The 14,952-nt window shown below is 36.7% G+C and overlaps 1 protein-coding gene across 3 annotated transcripts in view; it reads left to right on the forward strand.

The window, feature by feature from the left end:
• Positions 1–14,952, forward strand: part of USP9X (ubiquitin specific peptidase 9 X-linked) — a 94,785-nt gene that overhangs the window by 62,773 nt on the left and 17,060 nt on the right. Inside the window, exons 24-33 of one of the 3 annotated variants that reach the window (XM_033083869.2) lie at positions 448–573; positions 2,595–2,720; positions 5,355–5,521; positions 8,782–8,890; positions 9,486–9,632; positions 9,750–9,896; positions 10,683–10,905; positions 13,163–13,383; positions 13,786–13,976; positions 14,392–14,565. In XM_033083869.2, the coding sequence (XP_032939760.1) occupies positions 448–573; positions 2,595–2,720; positions 5,355–5,521; positions 8,782–8,890; positions 9,486–9,632; positions 9,750–9,896; positions 10,683–10,905; positions 13,163–13,383; positions 13,786–13,976; positions 14,392–14,565 (1,631 nt within the window). The remainder of the gene's footprint in view (positions 1–447; positions 574–2,594; positions 2,721–5,354; positions 5,522–8,781; positions 8,891–9,485; positions 9,633–9,749; positions 9,897–10,682; positions 10,906–13,162; positions 13,384–13,785; positions 13,977–14,391; positions 14,566–14,952) is intronic. The other 2 variants (XM_033083877.2, XM_033083885.2) reach the window with 2 other exon arrangements.

Below are 14,952 nucleotides of genomic sequence, written 5' to 3' on the forward strand. Positions count from 1 at the left end.
ATGTTTAAAATGTACTTCAGTATAATAAAAACTGCAGCTGTATTCTGTCTGGGCACTCTTGTCTAATCCAGAGGGAGATCCAGTGTTTTACCAAACCCTTTCTTTCCCGCATCTACTGAAAGGGAAGGAGACATTGTAACAGAAAACAATTCTATTAACTTGAAGTAGTCTGATCCATAAACAAGCCCCCAAACCTGCTAAGTTTTGAGCAAGTGCCTTTCCTTTTAACTACTTGTACTCTGTGATCACACACTGCAGCATAGTGTCTTCAGATGTGATGGTATCTGTTTGAAAATGAGGTTTATTTATGTTGGCCTTTGCACTAAGTAGTTTTCCTTCCAAGATCTTACCTACTTCTACCAAACCTTTCCAAGTAACTTTAGCTCTTCATATCTTTTTGCTCTTTTTTCCCATGTAAAAGTAAGTATGAGAAATACTTTCTTCCAGATAAACCAGGCTACGCATGACCAGGCAGTGGTGCTACAAAATGCCCTACAAAACATTCCTAATCCAACTTCAGAGTGCATGCTGAGAAATGTAGCAATACGTCTTGCACAGCAAATATCTGATGAGGTTGGTGAATTCCTTTCTTGTATCATCTTTTTCCTTATAGCATCTTTTCTATTTTCTTAATCCTTGAATTTGTTGCTTTGTGAGACACAGGTTTTCCTTTTAAAATGTTTTAGGTAATGGTCATATAAAAGAGAAAAATCTCAAATCATTGCCAGTGTATCTTTATATATTGAAGATGCATTTAATGACACAAATGAAAACTTCAGTAAGGCTAAAGCTAAACAATGTGCTTTGCAAACATAGTGGTCTTATGTGTGTGGTGTGGCCAAAGCCCGTTTGGATCTGGAATCAGGAGTCATGTTAGTGAACACGTTAGTGAATTCAGCTGAATTCACCAGGAGCTAAAATCACAACTGCTTTATCTTCCTCTTCCATGTGCTTCTGGATCCCTCGGTTTCCAGGGTGGAAGCCATAAATGCAGTGTTTCTGTACTGTATAGCATATCTGCAAAACTATCCAAAATATTTCTGAGGTATCTAGATAGAAGATATTATTGTATTCCCATCTTGGTGTTGACAAGTGCACTATCCCTTGAGAACAAAGGGCAGTGTGTAAAGAAAGCACAATGTGCTGCACTGCAAGACTGAGCCATCTGCCTTCCATCAGTGGTGGCTTTACATCCATAGGTGTAAAATCAGCCAATTGAACTCTGACTTAATCAAATTTCTTCTATAGAAGAAATATCTTTTGAAGTGAGATGTGAGGAAAGGTTTTTAAATTCTGCCTTTGTCTTTCTTAGAGGCCTGCTAATAAATAAATAAACAAACTATTTTTCTTTCACCAAACACATCAATGCAAACATAATCTGAATGTGTTTTACAGTATTGCTGTGGAGGATTTGTCTGTAATTTTCTGAAATTATGAATACTGCTGTAGATCTAAATTTCATATGTATTGTCATTTGCCTTTGAAAGGTTTTTTATCCTTTTCATGTTTTGATGAAAAGACTCTTTTCAAATGATGTCACAATTTTTTAAATAATTTATGTGACATAGTTTCCATAGGCCAGAGAGGAATCATTCACCTTTTTAAAAAATGGTGATATTTAAGATTTTGAAACTACAATGAGGTAAATAAAACCCTGTTACTTTTCTTGTAGAACTGTTGCTGTAAGGTTGCTTTGCTTGTGACAAAGATAAAATGCCTTTTATTTTTCTTGTAAATACTGTTAATGTTCATGTCAGTACAAGAATGCACATTGTTCAGGTTTCCTGATGCAGATACTTAACCAGCTCAGCTTCTTAGAGTCCCCTTTTTTCATTGTCTGAGCATTAGAAAAATGAAACTTGAAATCCTTGAGAACTGTCTGCCATTTGCTTTTTAGAGATTACCTATTTTTTGGACCATTCTGTTTTGCATATAGACTTCAGATAAGTTTGGTAATTTTTTTTTTTTTTGAAATTGACATGAACCATGAATAATAGCAGTTCTAGTATGTTTTGTAATGTGTGTATATCAGTAAAAACTACTGGATGTTAACTCAGACCATGCACAAAGTACTGAAGAGTGACTGTGCATTCATTAAATACATGAGCTGTGTTCTTATTCATGTTCAACCCTCTGTGTCTTGAACATGAAGCAATCCCTTCATATAATGATCACATCCTTGATAACATCAGTGTGTTCAAGCTGGCTATCAGCTGGCACACCATGGGGAGAAACCCTAAAATAAGTTCAGGTTTTACATTGCTTAAGAGTCTGGCTGCCTTCCAGATGAGTGCTTGGTGGTTTCTTGGGTTTTTTCCCTAAATAAAGAAGCTTTTAGCATTGAAATTGGTAGTTTCTACTAAGCCTTAGAATCAGAGTTGCCTACATCCTACTTTAAAAAATGGAATTTTACATAAGTGAAGTATAAATACTCTTCAAGGTACATCATCTGTTTTCTATTTAAGAGAAAAAAATCTTTAACATTTTAAATCTTAAATTTTCTGTGAAATACATTTGTGGGAATTTAGAATCCATTGTAATGTTATTTGCAGCTGTATTTTAATGTTGCTTTAGTTAATTTCTCTTTTTTTCAGGCTTCAAAATACATCCCTGACATCTGTGTTATCAGGGCAGTGCAAAAAATTGTTTGGGCATCAGGTTGTGGGTCAGTTCAGCTGGTTTTCAGCTCGAATGAGGAAATTAGTAAAATCTATGAAAAGGTAAGAATCCCTGAACAACTGCTTTTCTGTAAAATTGTTTCTGTACAAAAGGGGATGTTGGTTAGGTTTAGAGTGTGATGAGCTTTTATGTGGATACAGTGATGTATTTCAGAATCTAGTACATGTCATTGCCATAACAGAGCTTAATTTTCTGTTCCAAATTCCTTTTCTCAGTAATTGTTGAATTGTACATTGAATCTGGTGTCATTTCAAAAATGCACCAGTTCTGTAACTGCTGTAACATGTTTTCAGCCCTGTTAGCTTCTGCATCTAAATAAGGAATAAGCATTTCCTGCAATGCTAATTTGTCTAAGTCTTCAAACTTAAAAGGTCTGTTCTACAGAAGTGATTCAAAGCATATGTGCAGTCTAGAATGAGAAAGAAGTGCAGAGTGATGTGAGAAGCATGGGAAAAAAAGATGAAATTGTTAATTCTGTATGGCTTTTCTTCTTTTATTCATTGCTTCACATGTGGTTTACACAGCTAGTTAGGAGTTGAGAGTTTTGTGTCAGTACATTATCACACACCTTGTGTTTAAGTAATGTTATCTACAATTATATCTGTATTTTGATAGTGATTTTAAAAAACCATCTTCCTTTTTTTGTCTTAAAACCCAGGTTTAGTACTCATCAATACTAGCCTGAGTAAAAGGAAAAGGAATATGTAGGGAGGTTTAATTCTTGGTGTATTTGCTGTTGAGTTTAGATGATCAGTTGAAAGAAGGCTATTTACTACAGCAAAATAAACACCTCTCCATTAGCTTTCATAGGGTTATAGTTATAGTGGCATCTGCTTCTACTGCTGTGAGCATGAGTTCTTCCTGAAATAAATTGGGGTTTGGGGGTGGTTTTGGGTGATACTTGCGTATAGAACATGGTTTAGTTCATGTGACAGTCCAGGCACATGATGGTAAGCTCTTATATCTATACATCAGATGCTTTAAGAGCAGTCGTGCACAAGAGAAAGTATACCTGAAAGAAAACAGACCTAAATGGACTTAATTAACATTTTTCTGGGTAAAAATTATGTAGTTCTGAAAAAATACTTTGAGGTAGTGGAAGTTTTAAGAGAGGTGAAATTTAAGCTGTGCATTACTGATCATTTTTCATATGATTTTCTGGGGTTTTCATTTTTGTTTTTTTTTCTTTTTTTTCATATTGACACTTACATGGACATTTGTAACAAGTGGTGGCTATTGCAAAAGGGAAATAAAAATTAAAGGGGGAAAAATGGAAATTCAAAAGAGGAGGGAATTGCAGAAGTAACAAGAGGGGGAAATAAAGTACACTTTGTTATTATAACACTAAAAGAGAGGAGAGTATCCAAGTAGAGGACTATCATGGAAGACACAGTTTATGAGAACCATATCTGGTTATAGATCATAGGAAGCAATTTTTATGATGGCTTTATAAAGATTGAATAAAACAATGTACAGACCCCCTGGCTCTGGGTGCCTGAGTGCAGAGAAGTACTTCATTGAGTATAAAATGCATTTTGCCTTTCTCCTGGGTCCCTGCAACTGTGCAGAAATAACTTTCCTTTGGAACCAGGGTTTCAGTGCAGAGCAGGTGCAGTTCTGGACTTGCTGAAGGCATTCTGCATTTGCTTTCTGATCTTGAGTTGTGTCAGAACTGCCACATCCTCCTGCTGCAGTGCAGTGACTGCCTCTGATTTTTTAGTTGTTGTGCATAGACAAAGTAGTGTTTGTTGCCAGAGTGAGGCATATTTTGGCCTGTTCACAATTAGTTCTGTCTTCTGTGTTGTAATCCCTTCTTTCTGCCTAATTAATCTTGATACCTTTCCATATGTAAAACAAATATTTAATGCCTCTAGTTAATGTGGCTAACCTGGACTCGTGATTTATAAATGACAAATTGAGACCTGCTCATATTCAGTTTTTTTTTAAATTTCTTGAACACAATTACTTCTAGATGAAGGAGAGGGTTTACCATTATTCTCAAAGTATTTATTTTGAAAAAATGTACCAAAATCAACTCAATTAATTCAAATGTTCAGTTTAAGAAGTAATGTATGTACCAATTAGAGGTAATATTATTTTCTGTGTCAAAAATCACCACAGCAATGTTTAAAACTTGAACAACTCTTTCATGTTTCTGAAAAATAGCAAAGTGATTAATAAATTCTAGCAGTATTAAAAAACTTTTGGTCAAATAAGTTGTGAGTGTCAAAACCTTGTAAAACTGCACTGATGAATTAATTATACAGCACTTTGGCCTTTCTCACTTTAACAAAGCAGTGAGAGTTTTCCAAGCTTTAAATGCTATCGTTTGAGTGGTAAAGATAGAACAAAATCGCAAACAAACAAAACCCCAGATTCAAACCAAGAAAAACTCCCAACACTACTAGCTGGTGTAACTGTTGCCTACAAGTTTCCTATTGAACTTCTGTTTCCCTAAGTTCACTCTTGCAATCCTCCTTTGAGAAGTACAATCCTCAAGTCATCCCACACAGTGCTTTGACTTGGATCTGGGTGCATAAAATACTTGGCAGTGATATCACTTAGTGTACAAAGCTGTGGTTTGTGTTTGTGTTTAGTGATATACCTTGGAGCCAGTTGGGTTTCTTGGGATTGTTTTCTGTACCCACTTCGTGCACTCTTGTTTGTTTTCACAGACAAATGCAGGAAATGAACCAGACATGGAAGATGAACAAGTTTGCTGTGAAGCACTAGAGGTGATGACCCTGTGCTTTGCTTTGATTCCAACAGCACTGGATGCACTCAGTAAAGAGAAGGCGTGGCAGACATTTATTATTGATTTACTATTGCACTGTCACAGCAAGTAAGTTTTGGTCACATCTATTATTTTATAATTCAAAATTAATATAAAACCTAATGCAGAACCATGGCTTCAGCCCATCTGAAATTGTGCTGTGAAGTATTGGGGTGGGTGTTTTCAGAAACCATCCTAGTGGAAAGTTGTTATGTGTTATTAAACTTTGTTGCCAGTGTTTTGATCTGTTACTAAAGAGTTAATTTTATTGTTTTAAGATACTGTTGTTTCATGAATATTCTAACTTTTAATTGAGAAATTACAGAGATCCAGAATTAGTAGTGTCTTAAGCCTTTCAGTACGTTTCAAAGGGAGTCAGATTATGGTACTCTGGGATTAATGGGGTCAGAATTTGTGTTTTGGAGTTTTTTACTTTTTTAGATAAACAGGTTGAAAAGTCTTATGTTTAGGGATATTTGCTTTAACAAAAGGATCAATAGTATCATCAGAGCATCTCTTTACAGTGAACTCTTGACACACATGGGTGAAACTGTGGAGTGTTATACCACAAACTTTATTAGTTTACAGCCTGTGGTAAAGGGTGTTGAATTTTCAGTTTCATTGAAGCTTGCTTGTATCACTCATTGTAAGGAAAAGTGGTTCATACTGTCAGTACAAGAACCTATGACTGAGCTTTTTTCTCTTATATGCCTGTAAAACCTGTGATAAATATGATAATCTCACTTAGAATGGTGCAAGTGTTCATTGTTACATGATAGAATAGCATAAACATGAGTGGAAACAGAAGACTGCTGTGTAAATGAAGATGGTGAAGCTGAACTAAGCTGCTAAAAAGTTTCTGTTCTGAATTAATGTGGAAACAAATCAGTGTTTGCAGTTCAGAGAAAGTTTAGCAAATACCAGACAGAACTCTGAATATCTTTCCACAACTATTGTTCTCAAATCTCCTATGCTCAATCAGAGGACAATGTGAACAGAAATATGCATGTAGAGAAAATATTTTTGGTGCACCATAAAAGACAAAGAAGATGACCAAGTTCAGATCTCACAAATAGGATCTTTCTAGAAAAGATCAGATGTTTGTTTTTTAGAGTTTTAGAGTTTGACTGGGGCTTCTGTTTCCTCTGAGCATAACCATGCTACCTCTAAATTGAGAAACAAAAACTGAGACTGCAAAATGTTTAATGCTAAATGTTAGAACAGTTTTTCTCCTACAAGGTAATTGATTTTATGGTGTTGTCCTCTGAATGCAAGACTGGCTTAGTTAAGAGAAGATAGCTGAACAGTTAGTCCTAAATAATTCTGGAAGTATTCTGTTGATTTCTGTAAAGTGTTTGGTGGCCACATGTATGTGGCCTAAATACATTAAAATTCTTTGTGCTGGTGTAAAGCAATGGCACTTACACCCATTGAAAAGACTTTCTATTAACTGAACAGAAACCTGTGTCCTGGGGCTCTCCAGGACAGGATTCAGGTGGCCAGCCTTAAGGGAGGTGCTTGACCTCCAGGTGTTCCTCCTGCTGAGTGTGAGTTCATTGTGCAGCTCATGTCCTGTGTGCCAGCTCTGTGCTGTCATCATGTGTCAAACAGCATGAGATGCCTGTGCTCAGGCAGCTGCATTCCTCTCATGATTTCTTAAGAGCTCTTAGATGGTTACAACTTCACAGAAATGGGATACTTGTGTTCAAACACTGCACACTCCTCAGAAGCATAATAGTGTGAGGCTGTCACATTGGTCACATTTCTCACTGTAGGAAAATATCACCTTTATCTATTTCATTCTGCCTTCAAGTACACAGACCTGAGGAGTATCTGTATAATGTGTCCCAAGCAATTGAGGGATTGTGTCTTAAAATAACTTTCTGTGAGCTGTTCTGCAAAAACGTTGGCTCAGCAATCAGACCCCATAAAATATCAATTATTGTTAAGAACAAAATAGACCAGCCCCACTCCACAGTCTGCTGCAACTCAGAGCAGAGTAGGAGAACTCGCAAAGATCAGAGAAGGGTGACAAGGGAGATCAGAGCTCTGCAATGAGTTCCATCTGAGGAACAGCTGAATAGCTGGGGGCACTTCATTCTGAGAGATGAATGGTGCAAGGAGAATACTGCAGAGACCCTTAAAAATCAGAAGTAGCAAAGGGAGAACAAATGGAGAGCTGTGTTTCTTTGTGTAAGACCTTGTCGAGCATAGCATTTAACCAGGCAAACCTTCAGTTTGGAAATGGTTTGAGGGGTTCTTTCATGAACTTGTCCAGTGAGGGTTTTGAAATACTGCTCTTGGTACTCGAAGCACAGATTGTTAGGAGCTGAGAGAACATTCTGGAGAGGTCTCACTGCATGATTCCTTCTTCTTGTGCACTTTGCTTTGTGCATGGTAGCAGAGATGGGTGCTCAGCCAGGTGCATCTTTGCTCTGACCTCAAGGTCATCCTTATGTGGCTTTGAAACCACAGTTAACCACACATGAAAAAGCTCTGAAGGAAATGGGATTCTTTGCTCTGCTTTCCACCCTGACTTCGTGGGCACAAAATGAAGACAGCCACCAGACCCTGCAGAACTCACTGCAAAACTCAGATTTTCATATGTTGAGATACTTTCATGAAATCATTAATTCAGCATTCATTTGTAGTCTCTTCCCACACAAAAAGAGTTGTTCCTAACAGTTTTTACAAGGCATAATGCTCAGATAATTAATCCTACAACTTGAAAGAAAATAATTAGCCTTAAGTATTATTTTTTTAAACTGAAGCTTATCCATTCCTACATTGTTCTAGTGATTAAATTAAGTTCTGAGTTGGAAAATTTCCTTTAATTATAGCCACTTGAGTTTTCAGGAGGGTCATCATGTCTCACATCTTACTAATGATAAATTTTGATCACTTCAAAGATGCTCAGCAAACTGCTGCAGTGACACATAAAAGCAGTTTTACTGGAGTAGTTCTGGTTTGTCTTACCAGGTACAACTGGTGCTTGATTAGGAAAAAAAGAGTATTTAGGATTGCAAATTGTTGTGTTATGCAATATTTGCTGTCAGTTGCAAAGGTGTAGTGGTTAGGTGTTTCTAAGTTTCTTTTTCTTTTACCTTTAAATATTTGATTTGTGGAACAGGTTTTGTAATATAATTCATGCATCTGAAATTTCACTGCAAGGAGAAATAATACAATGGGTAGTGAATAATTAAACTATTCCTGTTTCTTACATTATGTTCAATTTTAGAAAATGGCATTAAGGAGATAAACACAAATTTAATTAATGTTCTGTTTGGATAGGGAGATTGAATTTAATGTTTCTATTAAATTATTTCCAGAACTGTTCGTCAGATGGCACAGGAGCAATTCTTTTTAATGGCTACCAGATGTTGCATGGGACAGAGACCTCTCCTTTTCTTCATTACCCTGCTGTTTACTGTTCTAGGGGTAAGTTTTCAGGGATTAATTCTTCAGTATGGGCATGTCTGTAAAAAGTAAAAGGACAAAATACCTGCAAGAAAATACAAATTGCTATTAATAACATTCACTAAAATATAGATTGCTTATGACCTACAGGCAAGCAGCATAGGTGATTTCCATTTGAGCTGGATCACGGGAAAAGGGACTCTTGCATTTTCTGATAAGAACATGAACAATAGGCTTTAATGTCTGGATTTACTCTTTGGTGATTACTAACCTTTAAGTAAAAATCCTTGGCAGATTAGAGAGATACCTACAATTAGTGCCTTCTCCTATTGGTTTTGCCAGGGCTTTTCAGCTCCCCATGCTCATGGCTCTCTTGAACATTTGATCAAAAGTTTTGGTTTGTTTTTCTTTTTCCCATTCAGGTGTAGAAATTGCTACTGAAATAGTTGAGAAGTCATTCATTAGCAGCTAAATACAATTTTAAACTTCTAAAAGGTTAAAAATTATGTTAGACTTGTTTTCTTTTATGTTTACTCTGAGATTTAGGGGAAATGCGTTGGTGTTGCACTGTAAGTAGAAGCATGTATAAATTTTCATTTGCTTTTGGATTACACAGAGCACTGCAAGAGAGAGAGCTAAGCATTCTGGAGACTACTTCACCCTCTTAAGACATCTTCTTAATTATGCTTACAACAGTAATATTAATGTACCCAATGCTGAAGTTCTTCTCAATAATGAGATTGACTGGCTTAAGAGAATCAGGGTAAGTTACAGGATCAGTTTATTCCTGATAATTAGGTTTTTTGTTGCTTTGTTGTAAACTGCAGTTCTGAGCTTAATGTTTGCTATTTGGAGTACCTACCTTTCTCTTAAACGGCAGGATGAAGTAAAAAGAACGGGAGAAACAGGTGTTGAAGAAACAATCTTAGAGGGTCACCTTGGAGTAACGAAAGAATTGTTAGCGTTCCAGACACCTGAGAAGAAATACCATATTGGTTGTGAAAAAGGAGGTGCTAATCTCATTAAAGTAAGTTCGAGTTTTTTGATCTCTGGAGGGGATTTTTTTATCTTTGTGATGTTTTACGATCTTGGGGGGTTTTTTGGGGGGGTGTGTGAATTTTTGGGGTTTTGTTGTTACTTGTTTTACCTATAAATAAGTAAAAAGAGGCTTCACATCTTGTGGGCTGTATCCATAAAAATGCTTTTGATTGGAGCTTAATGTTTTCTTTTAAAATAGTTTTTTAAATTGCATGCTTCATTCATAAAGTGTATTTAACATTCTTGTTCTTACTGTATTCCAGTACTTGACAAACATCACACAAAGACAGTGAGCTAGATACAGGATAGTCCTGTACAGGATTGCTTTCCTTCATTCCCCCCCTGCACATGTTCTTAATTAGTGTTATTAATGCTTAGGGCAGGTTGGAACAAATGCATCACATCTGAGTGTCTCCTTAATAACACATGTTTTCTTTGTATCTCTGATATTACAGAGCAGGAGTATTGGTTTTTCAGCACTAATTGATAAAGAACTTTGTAGATAATACTGGTTGTGCAAAATAAATTTTTTACCGATCAAGAACTACAGATTTATTTTTAACTTTCAGTGGGGGGGGTGGGTTTGCAGGGAACCACTTTAGAATGGAGTTCTTCTGTTCTAAATTTAAAAGCTCATTATTGGTCTCATTTTTTACTCTTGGATTTGTTTTTTTTTAAGTACCTCTCTGGTTCTCAGACATTCATTTATGTAATAACCCTTACTCTCTTACAAAATAATGCCATGGTAACAGGTGATTTATTGTCTTTTTTTCAGGAGTTGATAGATGATTTCATCTTTCCAGCATCCAATGTTTATCTACAATACATGAGAAATGGAGAATTGCCTGCTGAGCAGGCCATACCAGTCTGTAGTTCACCAGCTACTATTAATGCTGGCTTTGAGCTCCTCGTTGCACTAGCAGTTGGATGTGTGCGAAATCTCAAGCAGATAGTAGACACGTTGACTGAAATGTATTACATAGGTACAGCAATCACTAGTATGTAATACTTTAAATTATCTATTTTCTACTCTTTAATGTATATATCACGTGTAGGTCTTGTCTGTATTATCCACTGAACCACATACTGAGTTTTTGAGTTCATGGTTTGTTTGTGGCTGCTTTTAATGTTGCAAAATCAGTTTGCCAGCGTAGCCTTTATTTGTTTTTCTTTATGCAGTAAATGTACTGACTTGCATTCCATGGTCACATCTAAATTCCAGCCCCAGTCACTTGCACAGCCTGACCCTTCCTGTCCCAATCTCTGACTGCTCTCCTTTGTCCATACCAGCTCCCAGGAACCTCATTCTGTCTGTATCTTCTGTCTCATCATTTCAGGCTCTTGCTAACCAATCCCAGAGCCTCACCAGGTATCTTCAGCTTAGTTTTAGAACCAGTCTCACCTGATTTGTCATCATTGTCACACACAGACACAGGTCCTCTGTCCCGCTTCTCTTTTTAGTTCTGAACTCATTCTCTGCTTGTCATAGTCCTTTTTCAGGCTCCATTTTGGCCTTGTCTCAGCACAGTTCTGCACTGAAAGAATTTTCTCCCTCTCAGTGGAGAAAGATTCTAGTGATTGCAGTCTGTTCAAAAACTTGCAAATGTTAGTGCTTCAGAAGCCAATAGTCAAGTGAAACTTGGGCTAATTTTCACAAGGATGGCAAAGACTTGTTTTTAGCACAGATTATTGTTGTCATAAAGAAACATTTCATAGCATATTTTATCCAGCCCTAAAGGGACACTGGAACCATTCTGCTGTAATATTAACAGGGAAAGGAAAAAAAAATCAACAACCACCAAACAAAATCCAAACACCATCAAACCAAGGAAACCCAAGCTCATATGGTGAGAAAGGCTGGGAGAGTTGGGGTTGTTCAGCCTGGAGAAGGGAAGACTCCAGTGGTACCTTATTGTGACCTTCATTACAAACGTGGCTTGTAAGGAAGATGGAGAAAAAGTTTTGTGCCAGGGCCTGTAGTTACAGGACAAGAGGCAATGATTTTAAACTGAGAATAGATTTGGATTGGACACAAGGAAGAAATTCTTCACTATGAGAATGCTGAGACACTGGAACAGATTGCCCAGTTGTGGATGCCTCATCCCAGGAAGTGTTCCAGGGCAGGTTGGATGGGACCCTGAGCTGTCTGGTCTAGTGGAGGATATCCTGGCCCATGGCAGGGGGTTGAACTAGATGGTTTTTAAAAGTCCTTCCAACCCAAACCATTGTGTGATTTAACACATGTTTAAACTCACAGAGTTTAGCAAAACTATAAGCAACTAAAATAGTATCCAAAAGGGGAAATTGTCCACTACCTCTCAGAGTAGTTTTGCCACCACCATTGCTTGAATGGTGCTATCAGTGAGTCATTTGAGGTTTTGCAGTCTCTTCCTGTTCAGTTCCATCTCAGATGAATAAATTAAAAGGGCAGCTTTTACTGTTTCCCCCTCTGCCTCATCCTTCTTTCTTCACCCTTTTCTGTTGGGAAGTAGTGTATTTCTTATCACCTCACAATTAGGGGGATTTCATGGCATTCCCTTCCATTCAGGTGTTTGATAAGCACAATAGAACACCAGATCTCTGTGCTAAGAGAGAACACATGTATGAACTGTGCATGCTCTGGGATTTATATACCAAATCTGCTTGTAAATAAATATGCATGCTGTTTTCTGTCATAATTTTTTGTGTTAAAACTGTAGAAAAACAGGTTAGCTTAGGCGATCATAAATGTTCTTCAAGAGATGTGACAGACCTGAGAGAGGAGACTCAGGAGGAGAAAATATATATCAAGTTATATAGATAGCATTTACTGAAACTGTTTCCCATCCTGGCAAGAAAAAGTGAGGCTTAATTGAAATACTAGAATTTTTTGAAGGATTGTAAATTTTTGAAAGGCTTATAAATTCATTATATAGTCTATATTCATTCAACTGAATTCTTCAGCTAAGAAGCTTACTGGTATTGAGGCAAGACTTCTGTTTCATATATAAATAGACTAAATTTTTGCCTGACCTCCTCTTTAGTTATGCAGTAGAAGAAAATGTTACAACATTAATATTACAGAGAGAACTCTCCTTCATAGAAGTTGTGTTAATTTCAGCAATTAAGTTTTCTGATGGAACATTGTTTTGTATTAAATTGCAGTATGATACAGACTAATAATAATTTTATGTAACTGCCCTTTGTACTGCATTGATGGCCTCTTTATTTTATAACAAAACAGTTCCCTGACCCCATTCTGCTGTTTTCTCTTAGCTTGTGAAGCGCTCACAGAATGGGAGTATCTGCCACCTGTTGGGCCTCGACCGCCAAAGGGATTTGTGGGACTGAAAAATGCTGGTGCCACTTGTTACATGAATTCTGTCATTCAGCAGCTGTACATGATTCCAGCCATCAGGAATGGGATTCTTGCAATTGAAGGCACAGGCAGTGATGTAGATGATGACATGTCTGGGGATGAAAAGCAGGACAATGAGGTAAATTTAATTATATAAAATTACCTAATCTTAAAATTGTAATTCATTTTTTATTAAAAGGTTATGATAAATTTCAGTTGCAAATCAATTACTTTGATTTCCACTGGTAATCTGTGGGGAAAATAGGATAATATTTCATACTTGAATAGATTCACTGCCAGAGGGGCACTTCAGAAAATCCACGTGGCAGGGTTTACAGAATTCCTCCTCAGGCAATTCTACTGGAAAGTACTGCATCCTATTTCTGCCACCACAACTGTTAATGCAAACAAAGACAGTATTTGGGTTTTCAGCTGAGTATGAAACACCTTAGTTTGTCAAATTAAACTAATGGGATGGGATAAAACTAACTGTAAGATGGCTACATATGAAAGTGAATTGTGCAAATTTTCTACTTTTCAGAGCAATGTTGACCCACGAGATGATGTGTTTGGTTATCCTCATCAGTTTGAAGATAAACCAGCACTGAGCAAAACTGAAGATAGAAAAGAGTACAATATTGGAGTTTTGAGGCATCTCCAAGTAATTTTTGGCCATTTAGCAGCTTCCAGGCTACAGTACTATGTACCAAGAGGGTTTTGGAAACAGTTTAGGTAAGTAGAAAATTGAGTAATGATGTTTGTTCACTGGATCCCTGAAGTGCAAAAAAACTAATCATAGTAGAATGGCAATGATGTAAAGTGTAAATTAACAGAAGTTGTGCAGCTTTATCTGCCTTTTCACCATTCTGTAGATGTCTGTTAATAACCTAAAGTTTAATAAAGCAGGGTGGTTCTTTGTAGCAGTTTTTTATAGTGAGACTTTGAATTAAGTATGAAGTTGTACACAAGAGTTTGTTTTTACTTACCAGAAAGTGTCAGGGATAGAACAACAGGTCATGTAGTACATCAAAAAACAGTAGTTTGGCTCTTTGAGGAGGGGTTAGAAGCTTGAGTAAAATTTTTTTCCAAAAGAAATTTTTGGTGAGCAAAACAAAAAATATTTGATAAAATGTGCTTTCATTTTCAGACTCTGGGGTGAACCTGTAAATCTACGTGAACAACATGATGCTTTAGAATTTTTTAATTCTTTGGTGGACAGTTTAGATGAAGCTTTAAAAGCTTTGGGCCATCCAGCAATGTTAAGTAAAGTTTTAGGAGGGTCCTTTGCTGATCAGAAGATTTGTCAAGGATGCCCACATCGGTAAGTGTTCAAGATTTTAATCTTGTTTGTGTCCTTATAAAAGTAATTAGACTCAAGAGTGGGCTTTTTGTGGGGTTTTTTTAAGCTAATAGATTGTGCTACCTTATTTTTTCTACAACTGAACATTCATTTGTCTACAAGTACTTAATCATTATTGCTTCTACTTCACAGATTGTATGTGAAGCATTGTGTATTGATCAAGGCAGGAAAAGATCATGCTTTTTCATATTAAAAGTGAAAACAATTATAGGAACCAAATGCAATGTACAAGATTTTAATACCTGGCCAGCAATTGTTGCTATCTTTGGTTTTCAATAATGTGTATTTAGAGCTGAGCCAAGTAGGAATCTTCAGTTCCAATGAGTAAAACTGTTCATACTCACCATG

Source organism: Catharus ustulatus, chromosome 2 (genome assembly GCF_009819885.2).
Source record: "Catharus ustulatus isolate bCatUst1 chromosome 2, bCatUst1.pri.v2, whole genome shotgun sequence".
Taxonomy (NCBI): domain Eukaryota; kingdom Metazoa; phylum Chordata; class Aves; order Passeriformes; family Turdidae; genus Catharus; species Catharus ustulatus.